Raw genomic sequence first — 19,574 nt, forward strand, 5'->3', positions numbered from 1 at the left:
GGTTCAAGCATGTACATGGTTAGGGTTAGGGGCCAGGGTTAACGTCAGCTGTCAAAAAGAATGAGCCATTTACAAAGTTCTGAAGGAGCTGACACGATTACTCCACACTATTTACTTGTAGACCTGTATAACGAGTCAAAAACCTACAAAATCATGGGAATTTCTAGGGAATTAACGTTTCAGGGCACTGGAATGATATAGAGGTCAACCGATAGAGGACTTTACCAATACCTATAAATAAGGCACATAACCGATTAATCTGCCGATAGTTTTTAAAATCGATTTATAGAATGTTAATCAATGTTTGTTGTATTTCCTTACTATAAGAGTCCAAAAAAAAATCCCAGATGCAGTTTATTGTTCAACCAAAATCCCAAAATAAACAGAAAAATTATATATGAAGATTTGGTGCATACCGCTGGAGTTTTTACTGTAAACACACTGGGGACTCTGAAATGACAGAGACTTGGCTCAGTTACAATGCTCCATGGTAAAGTAGGCTATTTACCAAGATGAGAGGGGTTTTCATATTTCACCAGATGAGGTTTAATGAGGAATAAGGTTTATTACTGTTTACAAGATATAAAGTTGGATACACAATGTATGTGCTGACAGGGGCACGTTTGTATTGACCTGTTTCATGTGACGTCACAGTATGACTGCGCCACGTTTGTGAACAAAATTCCATATTTCTTTAATGTTCTACGCTGTGTGATGTGGCAAAAGCCTGCAAAAAATGTTCTTCTATTTATAAATCTTGAAAAGGTGACACTGCTGTTTACTTATCAGAGCCAAAATGTCATTTTTCTTTCAATAAAGTTTTACCTTTTAAGTGACACGTTTTCATTTCGCCAAAGTCAAGCAGCGATTACAGCGTGGTCTTTGCTCATTTATTCAGACATGTCAGTTATCTATACACATGTCTACTATATTTATAACACAATCGAGTTGGATACAATTAAACAGGAAATGCACATAGGACAATCCTATTGATAACACAAGACTGTATGTCATAAGTTTAACACATTGTAATAAATAAAAAGCACTATAATGTCAATATACAGTGCATTCAGAAAGTATTCAGACCCCTTCATTTTTTTTTTTTTTTTTTTTTTTTTTGCAGTCTTATGCTAAAATGCTTTAAATTATTATTTTTTTTTCCACATCAATCTTCACTCCAATACCCCATATTGACAAAGCAAAAAACAAGATTTCTCATAACTTTGCAAATTTATTTGCTATGACACTTGAAATTTAGCTCAGGTGCATCCCATTTCTCTGGATCATCTTTGAGATGTTTCTACACTTTGATTGGAGTCCACCTGTGGCAAATTCAATTGATTGGACATGATTTGGAAAGGCACACACCTGTCTATACAAGGTCTCACAGCTGAAAATGCATATCAGAGCAAAAACCAAGCCATGAGGTCAAAGGAACTGCCTGCAGAGCTCAGAGACAGGATTGTGTCGAGGCACAGATCTGAAGAAGGCTACAAACAAAATCTGCTGCATTGAAGGTTCCCAAGAGCACAGTGGCCTCCATAATTTTTAAATGGAAGAAGTTCCTAGAGCTGGCCGCCAGGCCAAACTTAGCAATCGGGGGAGAAGGGCCTTGGTAAGAGAGGTGACCAAGAACCTGATGGTCACTCTGGTTGAGCCCCAGAGATCATGTGTGGAGATGGGAGAAACTTGGAGAAGAACAACCATCACTGCAACACTCCACCAATCTGGGCTTTATGGCAGAGTGGCCAGACGGAAGCCTCTCCTCAGTGCAAGACACACTAAAAAGCACCTAAAGGACTCACAGACTGTGAGAAACAAGATTCTCTGGTTTGATGAAACAAAGATTGAACTGTTTGGCCTCAATTCCAAGCATCATGTCTGAAGGAAACCAGACACCACTCATCACCTGCGCAATACCATCCCAAAGGTGAAGCACAGTGGTGGTAGCATCATGCTGTGGGGGTGTTTTTCAGCGGCAGGGACTGGGGGACTGGTCAGGGTTGAAGGAAAGCTGAATGCAGCAAAATACAGAGATATCCTTAAAGAAAACCTGGTCCAGAAGGCTCAGGACCTCAGACTGGGCCAAATGTTCAACTTCCAACAGGACAATGACCCTAAGCACACAGCCAAGACAACACAAGAGAGGCTTAGGGACAACTCTGTGAATGTCCTTGAGTGGCCCAGTCAGAGCCCGGACTTGAACCCAGTCGAACATCTCTGGAGAGACCTGAAAATGGCTGTCCACTGATGGTCCCCATTCGACCTGACAGAGCTTGAGAGGATCTGCAGAGAAGAATGGCAGAAAATCCCCAAATCCAGGTATGCAAAGCTTGTCGCATTATATCCAAAAAGACTTGATGCTGTAACCACTGCCAAAGGTGCTTCAACTAAGTACCGAGTTAAGTGTCTGAATACTTTCTGAATGCACTGTATAGTACGTATTTTTAATGTATAATGTAAGTCAATAAACAACATACCATAAGATCATGAAGCACAGACTTTTTCACACCACCAGACTACAATGTAAAACACTAATATTCCTCAGTTGCTTTCTGTGTATTCTCCATGATTTAAAAGTACCTCTTACATTCATACAGACGGGATCATCACAGACGTCATGTAATAATTGGACCAAATCAGAGCAGAAAACAACACAAACATTTGTAACTTCTGAATGAGAGATTTTACAGTGATGTACCGGTAGGCATGTGTACTCGCCGGTAACACGACAGACTCGCCGGTGTATGGAGATAAATCATGGATAAAATATATTTAAATGTCAGTGAAAGTCAAATTTGGCAATATCTTTGCTGAACTCAGACCTGTATACACCTTTTCTGGGACTTTGCATGGATCAAAAGCATTTTTTGATGTTTTCCTAAAGATCGTTTTACGGGTGTTTTTCCACTCACTGCCATTGTTTTCTCCCTCTGATGGTCACAAATATGGCAGCTGCGGGGAAAAGTGACGTCCCTGAAACAGGTCAATAAAGTCACAATTTTATTTGCTTGCCCTTTCTTCAATTTAGAACACTTGATTATCTAATCAAAATAACAAAATATGCATTAAAGTGAGGATAAAAAATATGGATGAATATAGTCACAGATTTTGATAGCGCAAATCCCCAGGAGTTGTCAGTGATTGTTTTAATTTCCCCTACAGATGCCACTGTTATGCTGCAGAACCAAGCGGATCTAACTGTAGAGTCCTCCAGTGCCAACCACAGAGGAACATGAAGGAATACAAAAAAAAATTACAAATATCTGCAACTATTGGCAGAGATTTTTGCTGATAACCGATAGTTACAAAAAGCAACTATCGTTACCGCTTAATCGGTAAAACCGATATATTGGTCTACCTCCAAATGGGACAGCACTAAATATGAATGACTCCCTTGGTAGTGTACTTACTACCGAATAGTATAGCCACAGTCTATCATATTTATGGCGCAGCTGATTAAAGGTTAATTCAGAAGGTTTTTAATGTAATTTTGGTGGTAGTGTGTTAATGGTGGCAAAACTTATAAAACACAGAAAGCCACTGCATGTGTTAATAAGATGGATTAACTTTACATGAAAAAAGTTAGTCAATTTTACAGCAATTTACCAGTTTTCATGTGTGAAAGTGCCTGATGACTTTCTAGTTTTACTGTTTCAAATACATGTTAAAAAAAAACATGCTCATCAAACTTTATTTCCCTGTGCATGACACAAAGTGTAAGAAAAAACATGCAATCCCCTGGAAAAAGTGACTGTGAATACATAAAACCACATGATTGCCTTGACCGTCTCTGGATGGTTAATGCCAACATGCCTACCTTGCTGGAAGATGGTCAGTGTGACAGAAGTGACCAGTTCAAACAGTGCTTTGATTGGAGGAAAATGATCTGTTTCACTGGCAAATATGTGCACCATCTGCAGGCAAACAAAACGAATCAAAAGAAAATACACCTCCACAAACCGAAGCCTTAGAACGCTTTCAAGCACAGAAATGGGGAAAGGAAGCAGCTCACAATATTACTGCATGTATAAATACTCTGTTGTGTACCTGGCGTGTTAAGTCCAGTGCAGATGCTTGTGGTATAGTACTGTACATCTGCCCCAGCATCTCACTCAACTGGGCCACCATGGGGGTAAATTCATGCAGAAGAGTTTTCACTGACTTCTCAAAGATAGCACACACCGCCTGAGAGAGTGAGAAAGAGAGAGGAAGTACTGAATCTTTCTAGCACACACATTTTTGTCCCTATTTGTTCTGTATTCCTCTATGGTGTTGCCAAGGTGTTTTCTGATTGTTGCTAGAGCGCTGCTAGGTGGTTCTTTACTGGCCCAAATAAAACGAAGCCACCCCCAAGGTAAGACTATGGGATTGTTTTACCCATTTTAACGTGTATTCAAGTTCGTAGCACAATAAACTATAAATAATGAACACATATTTGGTTACATTTAAAACTGACATCACCAAGCAGGTCACAATGCAGTCTTGGATTGCTTTATCGACCAATGATACTTGCAACATTGCCTAAGAATTTGGCAAAAACTAGGTGTAAGGCCAGGAATTTGGCCAACGCGCGGTTCGGTTGGATATGATTAACGTTCTTGCATTACTGTGATGGCATCAAACCTCAGGTCTCAAGGGGGCGGTAGAGTTATCTTCAAAAGTATGTGCATTTAAACTGGATGTGTTATTATTCAGGTAAGTTGCAATAAATTTATTGACTTTAACTTCTAAGTGACTAAGCTCAGTAATATTCTCTTTGAACTGTTGCTCCGGCATGACAGTACATTGCTTCAAAGAGAAAAAATGGTAAAAACACAGAAGCAGCTGACACACTAATGTCTACTATAGTGCCCCCTTGCTGCAATGTTGAGAATGGAATGCGTAATTGCGTTTTGTTATAAATTGCGGACTGATGCAACATGCACAAAATCAAGCTTGCACAGCTACAAGCGTCTGCGTTCACATACTTGCATAGAGTATGTTTCTGCCTTTACGCTAACGCACTGCAAACGCGCAGTACGGATAAACATTTTAAACGTTCTTGCATTACTGTGGCGGTAACAAACCTCAGTACTCAAGGGGGCTATAGAGTTACCTTCAAAAGAAGTGAAGAGTTCACAATAATATCCACTATAGTGCCCAACGCTTCAGTTACATTATGAATTGACACATTTTACACATTTTTGAGCGAAACATACACGAAAACGAGCTTGCGTAGCTAGAAGTACCTGCCTTCACCTACTTGCGTAGAGTATGTTTCGACATTAATTTTGTTGCCTATTGTAAGGAATAGCCTTTTATGTCATGAACGTGTCTACGATGCCTTAAAACATAGTCTTGGTAGGCAGCTCACTAGGGATTGGAACAGTGTATGGTAGAAATCACTAACTCAATAGGTAAAAGCAGACGCAGAATAAGGACTTGAGTGTATTTGAGATAAATCTTACCTCCACCACCTGTGAGTCATTGAGCCATTTACTGAGTACCATCTGTATCAGAGCAAACACCTGCTGTAGCACCACCACCACCTAAAAAAAAACCACAAAACACAGTATTACACATCTGACACAAGGAAACATCTGCCTCATCTGACAGTGGAGAGCTGGGGGGGCTTACAGGGTTGGGTCCTGTTTGCGGAGGAGCTGATTTGATAGGTGGGGCATTCTCTCCAGATGACTCCTCCTGTTTGGTGATGTCCAGCGTGGTGAAGAGATTGGACAGCAGACCCAGGATATGGATAATGGCCAGTTTATTTGAGGGGTTTGGCTGAAATGAGAGACCAGAGACATAAGAATTATTTATTGCCATTTATATAGAGGATATTTCAGCTCCCCGAAGAAGATTGGTTATTGCTAGGGATGCAACAGTTTAAAAATTTTGGGCCAATACCGATTTTACCATAAAAACACAGGCCCATACCGATATTTTGCTAATTACCTTTTTTGTCATAAGATCACTGTTTTACTTTGGAATTATGTTTTAGAAATGTACAAAGAGGTACAGAAGCTTTTTCACTTTTCTAACAATAAATTATTTCTGTTAAACTTGGATTGGATCTAGGGCTGAGACGATTCATTGACATAATCGACGTCATCGATTACAGAAATACCTCGATTTGCATAACATGCGTCGGCATTTTGCAATAGAGTAATTAAAATGGCAGTGCCCGGTTTAAGTATGGATTCCCCCGAAGAACAAGCTGCAGCTAAAAAAAACTTGCCTACGGTCATCTAAAGCGTGGGAGTATTTTAGCCAGAGACCCAACAATGTGGTGCTGTGTAAGCTAAGCAAATTTGAAATGGCTTATCACAGCTGTTTAACCGCCACGAACGAACACTTGAAACGAAAGCATCCCGGAGCACTTTGTCAAGACGGCAGCAAAGCAGCACCATAAGTCCTGTTTACTTTTTGTCCCCTCCCAAGCATGACATATTAGTATTACAACACGTGTTTCTTTTAGTAGTAGTCACTTAAAATTGATTTTCTAAATGTTTCCTCATCGCCCCCATGTTAAAAGTAATTTCTGCACCGCTGCTAACGTAGGGTGATCGTACATCCTCTTTTTCCCCAGACATGTCCTCTTTTTCGGACCTTAAAAAAACATCCGGTCGGGATTTCTAAATTTGCAAAAATGTCCGGGATTCGGCTTTAGTTGCATTATGATGTGCATCTGGTCTAACACTTCACTGTGTTCGTGCATATTTGCATTGCTTTAAACCCTCTTTGTAAGTCCCGCCTTCTCGCACAGCAATTGGTCAATTATAAGATGCTTGCAGCAACTACTGGCCAAATTCCTGCCTGTCAATCTCTCCGCGAACGTGTGAAGCGCTGTTGTGTTCGGCATCAAACAGTTGCTTGACAGCAGCAGCAAATGACAGCTGAGTGGAAACAATGCCCAAATGAAAGTGCACATTTTCTGAAGATTTGCAAAGAAATTCCCATGCTTTCGTCCAGGTCGAGATCCGTGGGAAGCAGAATGTATGACATGTAAAGCTGGCACTTATGTGTCAGTTGCTAATAAAGGTGCAAGTGATTTAGAAGCACACATTAGCTCTGTGAAGCATAAAGGGTCAGCAAAAGGTGAAAGTTCATCAGGTAAATTAACGGACAACTTTTTGCGACCAGGTAAAATTGTTATCACATTGCTTCATTTTCCATGGCCATTCAAAATAATAGTAATAGTCAATGAAGGTACACTCATGGCATCAAATATTTTATTTTAGTACATGGACATTCAAAAGTATGTTGGAAATTTTTATTTATATATATATATGTTATGCTAATAGAGTGTCTTTTTCACTGTATTAAAGTTTGCATTCATAGTAGCACTGTTTTTTGTTGCAGAATAATGCCCTGCAGTGCACACTTTGTTTCTTGTACATTTGTTTGTGTTTAAGAGAAGATGATTTAATAAAATATTGAAATATTAATGAGACAAGTTTTTTATATTTATTTTGGGTTAATTAATTGTTATATATTTTCATGTAATAATTATACAAAATCTTTAGAATAATCGGCAAATTAGTCGTTAGATTAATCGACTAATCGGAAATATATGTATGTGTATATCACTGCACAGTACTGATAGAGGCCAACTATTTACCTAACTTTACATGCCAGGGACTATATCTTCAACAGCCATACTTTCTTTTTCATGACAATTTTCTTATTTGTGTTTTTCTACCTTTAAAAATTCTATATGTAGATAACCTCTGTTATGATTGGCTATTCTTCATGTACCAAAATAGTTATTCATAACATGCTGTTATTTTTCAGTAAATGTGGGCAATCACATGTTAATGAGCTCATGACTGTGCTGACATAACCACGACGATTTCAAAATGAGACGTTTTTGCAGTTTAGTTCAATAAATGGTCTGGGGCGGAAGATTTATGAAGTTATAAAAGTTACAGTATTCTCTATATAACACATCAAACTATTTTAAATGAGCAAGAAAATTTTGTTTTCTATGTTATGTCCCCTTTAATCATCTATTCACTTATCAAAGGAAATAAAACTGAAATCTGAAATTTCAGTGCTGTAAAATTGTTTTACAGAAGCTAGCGTACACTCTGCAGTGGAGCTTCTGGGAACACCAGCAGTAATTAAAGAGTCGTTAAACAACCATTAGGCCCAAAGTCTAATTACTGCTGTTAGCTCCATGACAACAGCTCAGTGATTGGTGAAGAGAAAGAGAGAGTCACTACACTGTCCTCTTTCCTTTATAACATCACACATTAGCACAAACAGAAAGAGATGTCAATTAAAGCTTAAATAAAGACACAGACGCTAGAACAGGAGCCTTATTTCCAAAGGTAAATCTAGAAAAACGTAATACTAGATATGTTATGCGATTTGACTATGGTTAAAGTTTGCACCTAGGCACAATATGAAGCATTAACAATTCGACACCAACAACATAATAAAATACACCATTCTTTGACAAATAAATAGATTAATCATCAAAAGCATGATTTTTTTAATTTTCTACATTTTCATCAACTAGAAATGCTCCGACCAGGACTTTTACAGCCGATCACCGATCTTCTTGTCACCTGATCAGCCGATACCGATCATTTCACCTTCTCTGTCATAACTGGCTATACAGTATGTACAGTTGAAGTCAGAAGTTTGCATACACCTTAGACAAATACATTTAAACTCAGTTTTTCACAATTCCTGACATTTAATCGTAGACAACATTCCCTGTCTTAGGTCAGTTAGGATCACTACTTTATTTTAAGAATGTGAAATGTCAGGATAATAGTAGAGAGAATGATTTAATCAGTAGTTTACATACACTTTTTTAGTATTTGGCAGCATTGCCTTTATATTGTTTAACTTGGGTAAAACGTTTTGGGTAGCCTTCCACAAGCTTCTCACAATAAGTTGCTGGAATTTTGGCCCATTCCTCCAAACAGAACTGGTGTAACAGAGTCAGGTTTGTAGGCCTCCTTCCTCGCACACACTTTTTCAGTTCTGCCCACAAATTTTCTATCAGATTGAGGTCAGGGCTTTGTGATGGCCACTCCAATACCTTGACTTTGCTGTCCTAAAGCCATTTTTCCACAACTTTGGAGGTATGCTTGGGGTTATTGCCCATTTGGAAGACCCATTTTGCGACCGAGCTTTAACTTCTTATATGATTTCTTGAGATGTTGCTTCAATATATCTGCTTTTTTTTTTTGGAGCAGTGGCTTCTTCCTTGCTGAGCAGCCTTTCAGGTTATGCCGATATAGGACACGTTTTACTGTGGATATAGATACTTGTCTACCTGTTTCCTCCAGCATCTTCACAAGGACATTTGCTGTTGTTCTGGGATTGATTTGCACTTTTCGCACCAAACTACGTTCATCTCTAGGAGACAGAATGCATCTCCTTCCTGAGCGGTATGATGGCTATGTGGTCCCATGGTGTTTATACTTGCGTACTATTGTTTGTACAGATGAATGTGGTATTTCAGGCATTTGGAAATTGCTCCCAAGAATGAACCAGACTTGTGGAGGTCCAAAATTGTTTTCTGAGGTCTTGTCTGATTTCTTTTGATTTTCCCATGATGTCAAGCAAAGAAGCACTGAGTCTGAAGGTAGGCCTTAAAATACATCCACAGGTACACCTCCAATTCAGTACACCTCCTATCAGAAGCTAATTGTCTAAAGGCTTGACATCATTTTCTGGAATTTTCCAAGCTGCTTAAAAACACAGTTAACTTAGTGTATGTAAACTTCTGACCCACTGGAATTGTGATATAGTCAATCAAAAGTGAAACAATCTGTCTGTAAACAATTGTTGGAAAAATTACTTGTGTCATGCACAAAACTATAGTTTGCTAATATTAAATCTGTGGAGTGGTTAAAAATGTGTTTTTAAATAATTTGTTTTAATGACTTCAACCTAAGTGTATGTAAACTTCTGACTTCAACTGTAAGCTTTCTGCACACTGTCATTATTAATTAAATTTCCTCTTACCAGTAATATCACTTTGCATAGTTTTTGCTGACAAAAAAAAAAAAAAAAAAAGGCTTATTAAAAAAGCTTTTTTAAATAAGACTTTTAAAAAAGTATAGGCTTACAAATTATTCTCTTTATTAAGATAGAAAGCTCTTTAAAAATTTAAGCTTGGTGTCAAACTTAAAAGAAAACTGATAACCCATAGGTGCAATTAAACTTAATGTGACATTTTTGGTTATTGATTCATTGTCATTATTTCATATAATTATTAATATTCCTCATTTTATTTATTTTTAATTATATCTGCATTATATTTAATACATTATATTATGGTATCTTAATATTGTATAAAGAATTATTATATTTATAAATTCCTTTTCATTTAGTTGGATGACTGTATTAATAGTTCATTTTTCACTTGTTGCTGCTTGAACTTTAATGAGGAGAACACGCGTGCTCTCATGAGGGCAAGCGATGGAAGGAAAGCAGATGTTTCTGGACTATACAGACTCTACTATTGTTAATGCTGTTTAATTGGAAGATATTTAATAAAGATGTTTGAATTACAACACATCTTGTAACTTGTGTTATTACTGAGATGCCTATGCCCGGTGGAAACCGAGAAGCTTTTGCCATGAACGATAATAAGGACCGTTTACAGCTCGCTCTGTTTTCCCTTTGCCTAAAGATCAATGAGTGTTCAGAAATGTCCACACGGGGCCAAAGTCTGTAACCAGCAGGGGTCACTGTGTGAGTGCCCAATCACAGCCTGTTTACTGAGGCTGATGTAATGTCTTTCTGGGAAGGACCAGACAGGGAGGAAAGATTTAAGAAAATCAAAATCAAAAATAGACATTCAGCATGTAGAAAGAGAGAGACAGAAAAGGAGTCCGCAAAAGGACAAACAAGAAGACAGAAATAGCAGTTTTGATTTACAGTACATGTTTTTCCAAAACCATACGACTTACTTTCATCTGATATTCGTTATTGGGTGAACTACTGTATTTTGTAGATAATATACATTTTAGGTCTACATGCCAGTGACAGACTTTTTGAATGTGATATTTGAATGTGCATGTCCCTCAGTATATTTAAGCTAATATCTCCTGTGGTTTACTGTCTCAGTGCCCAGAGTAATGCCAATCTGGCCCTGCTGAGAAATGTTCCATCAAGCAGATGTAGGGTCTGTTCACACAGAAAAGTGCCAAATGAACACACACAGATAAACAAACCCAACAGGCCGACAGCAGAGACCAAAGAGAGCATGTCAGCTGAGCGGCTTGATATCTTACCGTCTCCCCTGCTAGTTTCTCCAGCTGCTGAATGTATGGGGTGATCAAAGAGTGAAGGTTCCTCAAGATCTCCTCCACGGGTAATGCGGACAACAGAAAACCCAAAGCCTGCATCAACCACATACACTGACTCGTCTAGGAGACAGAGATTTGAAAAGGGGTACAGGTTTAATACAGTGTCCTAACCAGGAACGACATGGCACATTTCCAGCATAAAGTTATTTTCCCCTCATGAGACGAAAAGCACAGCCAACCAAAAACGTACGTATTGCACTTCTAAAAATAATAATGATGATTGTTTTTGGACTATGCTGGTCACCCTTGTCCATCAAGATTTTCATTAAATATTGGCGTCATATTGACGTCATCACAGAATAAACACAAACTCACCTTATGGATCTGTTTGATCAGCACTTCCTGTCACATGAGAGAAAAAAAGACAGTCAGAGAAAGAAAACTGTAAAACTGTCCCATATAGGTGTGTATCATCAGGTGAGTGTGTGCTACCTGTGACACAGCGACTATATTGCTGGCGTACGGGGGCAAGTCAAATTTGCACTCTCTGCAGATCTTCTTTAGTGTGGAGACGCTGGAAACTGAAAGGTCTGGATTTCCCAATGCCTGCAAAACCAGCGGCAGAACACTGCTCAACATCACCGGATGATCCGCCAACCACTCTGCCAACGCTCCTACAAAGACAGAGAGAGATATAATGGTTAAGATCTGAGCTTGATCACAAATTCCATGGGTTTAAAAGCAAAACACTAACTAATATGAGTTAACATTGTTTCAAGACAAGTAAACAGTCAGTAATAAACTAAGAACCAAGAAACAAATTACAAGCAACAGAACAAATACTGTAAGTGAGGTGACAAGTGTGTGAGGCTTTTAACAGCAGTATCAAATATTCAAATAAGCATTCAGAAATGAAATATATATATATATATATATATATATACAGTATGTAACAAAACTACTTTCATTACTGGTCTTCACTGTAGGATTTTAATACAATAATACAGTGGCAAGAAAAAGTATGTGAACCCTTTGGAATTACCTGAATTTTGTAACTTAAAATCTGGTTTGATCTTCATCTAAGTTACAATAATGAACAAAAACAATCTGTTTTAATGAATAACACGCAACTTATTGTATTGTTCTTCTAAACTAACACAGGCCTACTGTTACCGCTCAATAAATCACACCAGGTATTAAACGGCATGTAACAAATGTAAGAGGATTTGCTTTGTCTAAAACATAAAAAGACAGTATTTGTTTTACATAATACAGTAGCACCCATTTCCAAACACACACACCGATAGTGAACATGACCGTGTCGGCTAGCTGGACATTGTTGATATTGATTCTTGGGATGAGGCCGATCAGACCGGGTATGACATCGGAATAGTTCACATCTATTGTTTCTGCAATAGACTGGAATCCGTACAACAGTGCTTCTGTGTGCTGGAACAAAACATACATAACTTTTAATAATTCAGTAAAAAAATGGAGAAATTATTTTAAGGAAACAGAGATGTACATATATGCATTCAAGCATTCAATCAAACAGTGAAGCGAATAAAAACTGAAGATTAAAGCAGCAATTTTCGTACCTGCCATGATGTTGTTTGTTCTGTGTCGGTAAGGACTCGTCCCAGTTTGTCGTACAGGTTACTGAGTAATTCAGCTCCCAGCATCTCATAGACATACATCAGCGTGTCTGAAATGTCCACCCTAAAGGAGAAGAGGTCAGGTCAAAAGTCACAGAAATTAAACTATTCTATATCACCAACCCATCAGCAGTAAAAAACTACAAGTTTCCATAAAAAAAACAAGCCAAAAAATGCACATACACTTAGTAAAGACAACCATTTTGTCCATTGTGCCAAATCAGCAAAGTCCAACATAAAACTGCTGAGTACAAAATATGTTTTGACAGGCCCATGAGAATGTAAAACACACACACACACACACACACACACACTGACCTGTAGATCCTGAACTGTTCTTTCTCATCTGATGACCAGGAAGCATACTCCTCATCTGTAGGGAACTGAGCTTTATGGAGCAAAACATCTACAAGCTGGAAATACACGGGCCTGTAGACCTGCAGATACACGGCCTGCTTCTCTGCCTCAAACGACATGATGTCATCCTAAAACACACCAGACATCAAATACAAACTAAACTGCTGTTTAACTTCTATAAGAGCGTGTGTGAAGGTATTAATGAAGTGGTTTTGAAGTGGTTTCCAGAATAGCGAAAAAGTGCAAGAATTGAATCGCTTCAATCGCTTCAGTCAACACGAAATCAAAACTGACGATTCATCAGTGTATGTTATGCCAATGAAAATGTTTTTCTTTGTATTCTTTAAATCAAATAGTTTTAAAATGTAATTTGAGAGGTGATGCCCACCTGTAGTGTGTACCAGAATGTGAGTGTGAGAGAGCTGGTGGTCTCGTTGACGGGGTAGTGCCCTGGGATGCCCGTACAGAACATGATCATGTTCACCAATGCCAGGAAACTCTGCCAGTGCTCCACCTGCTCCAGCAGAGCTCTGAAAGAGAAGATGAAAGACCTTCAACGTACAGGAAGACAATCACCAGAACTTACTGAAAATAATTATAATTAGGGATGCACAATATATTGGTGATCAGTATCATCCAAAAATATTTCAAATTGTTTAACCTTTGTGTGTCAATTTAAAAAAGTTACTCAGAGGTCCTTAGAAAATGTCCACATCAAAAAAACTGCCATAAAAATATTATATATTAATATTATTTTCCACTTTCAGTTAGTTAATTTTTTTAACCAACATCAGTCCTGATCATAACTACCAAATATTCATTCATTTTCAGGATTTTAACCCTTTAAATGCCCATTTGTTTACATAATGCCACTGTTGTTTTTTCACACACACAAAACACACTCTGACATCCATACCAACACACCCACACAATTTTAGCTGCATCATTTATTCAATTGGCCTGCAGTGCTCTATAATACAGCATGTATTTGCTCCATAGGCTAAACATGAGAAAAATGGCGCAATCTGGTGGAAAATATTACAAATTTAAATTTTGAAGCCAGGGCTCCGGAATGAAAGCATAATATCAGAGAATTCATGATTTCATGCTTTAATGGCACTAGGATAAAATATTGCAGTTTTTTTTTTCTTTTTCCCTTTTTCTCCCCAATTTGGAATGCCCAATTCCCAATGCACTCTAAGTCCTCGTGGTGTTGTGACTCCGGGGGGCAAAGGACAAATCTCAGTTGCCTCCGTGTCTGAGACCGTCAATCCACGCATCTTATCACGTGGCTTGTTGAGCGTGTTACCGCGGAAACCTAGCGCGTGTGGAGGCGTCATGCTATTCTCCGCAGCATCCACGCACAACTCACCACACGCCCCACCGAGAGCGAACCACATTATAGCGACCACAAGGAGGTTAACCCAACGTGACTCTACCCAGCCTAGCAACCGGGCCAATTGGCTGCTTAGGAAGCCTGACTGGATTCACTCAGCACGCCCTGGATTCGAACTTGCAACTCCAGGTGTGGTAGTCATCGTCTTTACTTGTTGAGCTACCCAGGCCCTCAAATATTGCAGTTTTAATGGGTTTCAATGGGGACATTTCTGTCATGAAGGTCTTGAGTGTAACTATTTTTTGTACACAGTGTATTATAGATGTATTATAGGAACTGAGGTTGAAATATCAAAATTCCCCCAAACATACACATCTTTGGCAAAATGTATACCGTTGGCATTAACACAGCCAAAAAAAAGAAAAAAGACAATAATGTCCCGAAGGTCGCGCAAGGGTTAAAATTATCCGTATAAGTTTAAGACGATCTTAAGCAAATAATAAAACATCATCTAGCTCATGAACTGTCAGGAATGAGTGTGTGTGTGTGTTTGTACCTCGAATGGTTCTCTCCCAGAGAGACGGCGATTCGACAGATGCCGTGTGTCGTCTCCATATCTCCGTTCTGTACAGCATCTCGCAACTGTTCCTGCAGCTGTAGAACCTGCGGCACCAGCTTTAGCAACGTATTCACATACCTGAAACATACATATGAAACAGTCGAAATCACACATCTCAGACGAATTACAATTTGTAATGTATTGTATAGTAATGTCTTTACAGAATGTCAATACAGGCAAAGTTTCTGGGCTTCAGTTTCTAGAAAACTACTTAAAGACAACATGAAACAACATTCACAACGCATTCAATTTTCAGAATGTGGCATATTTCTGAGTACAAATGTTCAGTGGGAAATAATAGAGGCAACCAGCAAAAACAAAGGATTGTGAGGTTGTAAATAATATAAAATAACAGTTTGCACTTTTCTTCTCTGGCAAAATCATTAAGCACAACTCTACTCTCCGCATTGCTCTCAATATCCTGAACTAGTATTTCAATTGTAAACGAATCAGTGTTTTTGAACGAACTTTTAAGTGAACGAATCGTTCTCGCTCACTTTAATTGTTGCTAATGATGCACTGATGTATCGGCTGCAGATATTTAATGGCCCATTATTGACCAAATTAAAAACATCGATACCATCGCGTGAAAATGACAATATGAAAAAAAAACAATGGTTTATTTATAATTAATTAGTAACACACTTTGTAAAAACTCTGAATTCAAATGCACAATCCAGAAATAATAGCCACAATATGTAAAAGGGTTGGCACTCCTAAAAGCATGCAATATTTCATTTTTATTTTCCTGTTCTCACAGTAATGCTGAAAAACCGCCATAAACAGGCGTGACAGTTGTGAAAATGGTACTTAGCTATAGGATACATGATGAGGTAAACCATTTAAAACTCTTTGACACCGACAGACTTCTGAGACATTAGTATGATACTCAATACTGCATGACTGATTGAACTAAAACTGAAATCGCAATATGGCCTTGAGTGATTACTAAACCTTAAAAGGCAGCGTTTTAAAATATAGACCGCATTCGGTGCTTCAGTCAGCGCTATGTAAGCAAGCGGCGCCCTCTAATGGTCTAGACAGCATTATCAAATATCCATAATACCAATTAAAACAGAATTTAAAAGGGGGTTTTGTGCCTTTGGTTAAAATGTTTTATTTTTCCATGATGTGGTTGAGATTTCCATGGAATTTCCCAACATATGCATAATATGAATTTGTAATGTTCTAAGATTTGTTTGTAACACACACAATGAACATCAATCCTCCTTTGTACAAGATAAAGTCACACAGAAACATTACATTCTCTTTCATTTGTTTACTGCCGATACCTCATTTCCACAACTTCTGTCATTTACTTAACACCGTCTCAGTGGTTCTGGAACAATCTGTCCTCTCTCTCTCTCTCATGTCATCCTCGTCTTGGTGTCAACAGCAGGAAGGACACACAAGTGAAAATGCTAACGAGTTGCGGATAAAGAAAAGCTATGAACACCAGCTCATTACGGACATATCACTGGCACGTCTGAGCATCAGGGATCACAGCTCTATGGTATTATGGCACAAATGTGCAATTAAGTCTTAATGACACAGTCTCAGGCACTGAAGCAAATCTACAGGACTGAAAACAACACCACACACTTAAACACAATCTCTTCTAGTGAATCCCACAAAAACCATCCAGAAATGTCTGGTTGATATTTACCATAGGAAAAAAGAAATAATAATAATAATAATAATAATAATAAAGAAATATATTTTGCCTATTTTAGAACCATTAAGACTTTTGAATTGTGACATGTTTTGCTGTCAAATTAAAATTAAAAAAGACTAGATGCAACGCAACAAATACAGTTTAACAGAACTGCCCGAAACCACTACTATCTGGGAATATTACTACACTACATACAACTGTAATGACTGAAAAACACTGTGGTACTGCCATTGAAGCTTGAGTCGGGGGTAGTACTGTGGCACCAGTGCAACACGATGCTGACATAGAACTGTCTATTGAAGCCTTTCCCCACATTTCACTTTTTAATTAACATTTGAGAATATGAACAGGCTAAATCTTCTTATTTAATTTTTTTTAATTTTATGCACTTTAGCTTAAAATGGAATGCACTCTTTTGAACAGCCAGTAATGTTCTTTGCAATATTTGTTACACCCTCTTGTGGAAATTTTTAAAACGCTGGTGACTTTAAAATTCGAATTTAATTGAATGGGGAAAGACCAAAGTCATCAAAACGGCTGGTCAAGATTATGATCAAAGGACATATTTCCAATCAGCAGTAAAATCTGACAACACTAGAATCCTAAATTGTGTTTCTTTACCTCAGATTACGCTAAAAAACTCTAATGCGCATACGCGTTCTCGAGTTGATTGACAGGCAATGTCTGTAACTAAAAGGTGATTGGCTCTTTTACATGTTGGGTAGGACTTTTATATATCCGTTGACTATTGGGTGTTCCAATATCTCCCATTCATTTTGTTAGAAGTGGCCCATCTCTGCTAAACAGTCTCAGGTAATATTTAAGGTAAAAACATTAATTGAGTCTCAGCGCAGTTGACAGCCCAACTGTAATGCGGGGAACAAAAATTAAACTTTAAAGCACGTTTGTGAAGTACATCACAAGTATAGCCTAAGTCATGATAGTTTTTGTCATACAGCCTTTAACTTCTGCTGACTGTAATAATTGTGTCAAGCAAGAAGATTTTCATTACTGTTTTACGGTAATGAGAGATTTTTTCACATCATAGTAATGAGAATTTGGGTGGAAAATGTGCTTACATTAATTGTGAAAATAATGTGACAATAAAATACATTTTAATGGTCCTTAAAATGGGCTTAATTTTATTAATGCAATATATATATTTTTTTATTATTATTGTTTTTTTTTTTAATATATAAACCAAACATTTTGTGAGATTCATCCGTAAGATGTTGAAAAAAATGGGCGATTCTCACGAAACCTGTCAAGTTAATGTCCTGGTCATATTTAACTCCAAATCAAGAAATTTTATTTTGCATAAAAGAAAATGAACCACACATTTAGGACCATTAAAATGTTTTGAATTGACATTATTTTCAGGACACTTAAGCACATTTTACACCCAAATTCTCATTACCGTAATGCGTCTGGACATTTTACTTTCACTATTCCCCATGTTTTCAATTATTATTTAAATTGTCGTAACACAGTCATTTTTTACGTACTACAGTAAAAATAGATGCTGATGTACAACTATTTTTAAATTAAAATCAATGAAAATGAAAGGCAGTACCAAGGGAATGCTACTTTAATATATATATATATATATAAATACTTCACAATACAAGTAATATAGCATTTTTTTCACGTTGTGGTAATGAGAATATCATCATCTTTGGTGTTGTGGAAATGAGAAATGGAGGGTAAAATGTGCGTAACTGTCATAAAGTATATAATACGTATACTGTCTTACTTGTTTATTTTGATTACGGCGTAAAAAAGGACCAGGACATTTTCTTGACATGTTTCGTGAGAACCACCCTCTTAGTCCCATCAACTTCATGCTTCATTAGTAGATCACTTGTATTTATTTGATTTGTTTAATGTGTGACTTTTAGCTCTCAGAGCATCTAAACACATCATGTATTTATTCACTGCTGAAATAAAATCAATAAACCTGCAGCAATCTCACCGTAATTATAAACAAAATCATTTGTGTTATGGATTACATGACAAAACAAGATCAAGCGCTCATTTCCTCGGAGACAACGCTCAATGAGACAATATCACAGTGATGACAAATTATAGATGAGTCTGTATGGTATATTAAGATGTTTCACAGTACGGTGGGTCTTATTTTCATTGTTTAAACCTGTTCTCTCAGTGCTGAGAATTTCATGTTTTAAAGATTTTTCTTGCTCTGTTGAAATAAGGTATTGATGTATTATGTAAGCCTTAGCTCTGTTTCAAAACCTAGTGAGTTGGAAGCATTGTAAGGCATAAAAGGTGTACTCCCAACACAAAGGCTATTCCAAACGGGAGGCTGCATCCTTATGCTGCCTTCTGAGGCCACGTCCACAGCAATACGTTTTTATTTGAAAACGCATTGAATTTGCAACATTTAGGCCTCTTTTTTTTGGGGGGGGGGATGGATTTTTCCCCTTTTTCTCTCAATTTGGAATGCCCAATTCCCAATGCGCTCTAAGTCCTCGTGGTCACATAGTGATTCGCCTCAGTCCGGGTGGCGGAGGACGAATCCCAGTTGCCTCCGCGTCTGAGACAGTCAACCCGCGCATCTTATCATGTGGCTTGTTGAGCACGTTGACCCGGAGACATAGCGCGTGTGGAGGCTTCACACCATCCACCGCGGCATCCGCGCTCAATTCACCAT

At 38.0% G+C, this 19,574-nt stretch overlaps 1 protein-coding gene across 2 annotated transcripts in view; it reads right to left on the bottom strand.

Moving 5' to 3' along the window:
• LOC127409608 (importin-13-like) overlaps positions 1-19,574 on the bottom strand; it is a 75,123-nt gene that overhangs the window by 17,134 nt on the left and 38,415 nt on the right. For both annotated transcript variants that reach the window (XR_007892020.1, XM_051644288.1), the window contains exons 4-15: positions 15,166-15,306; positions 13,662-13,803; positions 13,235-13,401; positions 12,860-12,980; positions 12,563-12,710; positions 11,754-11,935; positions 11,637-11,663; positions 11,247-11,381; positions 5,620-5,769; positions 5,451-5,531; positions 4,051-4,188; positions 3,821-3,917 (exon numbers count right to left, since the gene is read on the bottom strand). Coding sequence is in view for 1 of the 2 variants with exons in the window: in XM_051644288.1 (XP_051500248.1) it covers positions 3,821-3,917; positions 4,051-4,188; positions 5,451-5,531; positions 5,620-5,769; positions 11,247-11,381; positions 11,637-11,663; positions 11,754-11,935; positions 12,563-12,710; positions 12,860-12,980; positions 13,235-13,401; positions 13,662-13,803; positions 15,166-15,306 (1,529 nt within the window). In the remaining variant the exon portion in view is untranslated. The remainder of the gene's footprint in view (positions 1-3,820; positions 3,918-4,050; positions 4,189-5,450; positions 5,532-5,619; positions 5,770-11,246; positions 11,382-11,636; positions 11,664-11,753; positions 11,936-12,562; positions 12,711-12,859; positions 12,981-13,234; positions 13,402-13,661; positions 13,804-15,165; positions 15,307-19,574) is intronic.

Source organism: Myxocyprinus asiaticus, chromosome 19 (genome assembly GCF_019703515.2).
Source record: "Myxocyprinus asiaticus isolate MX2 ecotype Aquarium Trade chromosome 19, UBuf_Myxa_2, whole genome shotgun sequence".
Lineage (NCBI taxonomy): Eukaryota > Metazoa > Chordata > Actinopteri > Cypriniformes > Catostomidae > Myxocyprinus > Myxocyprinus asiaticus.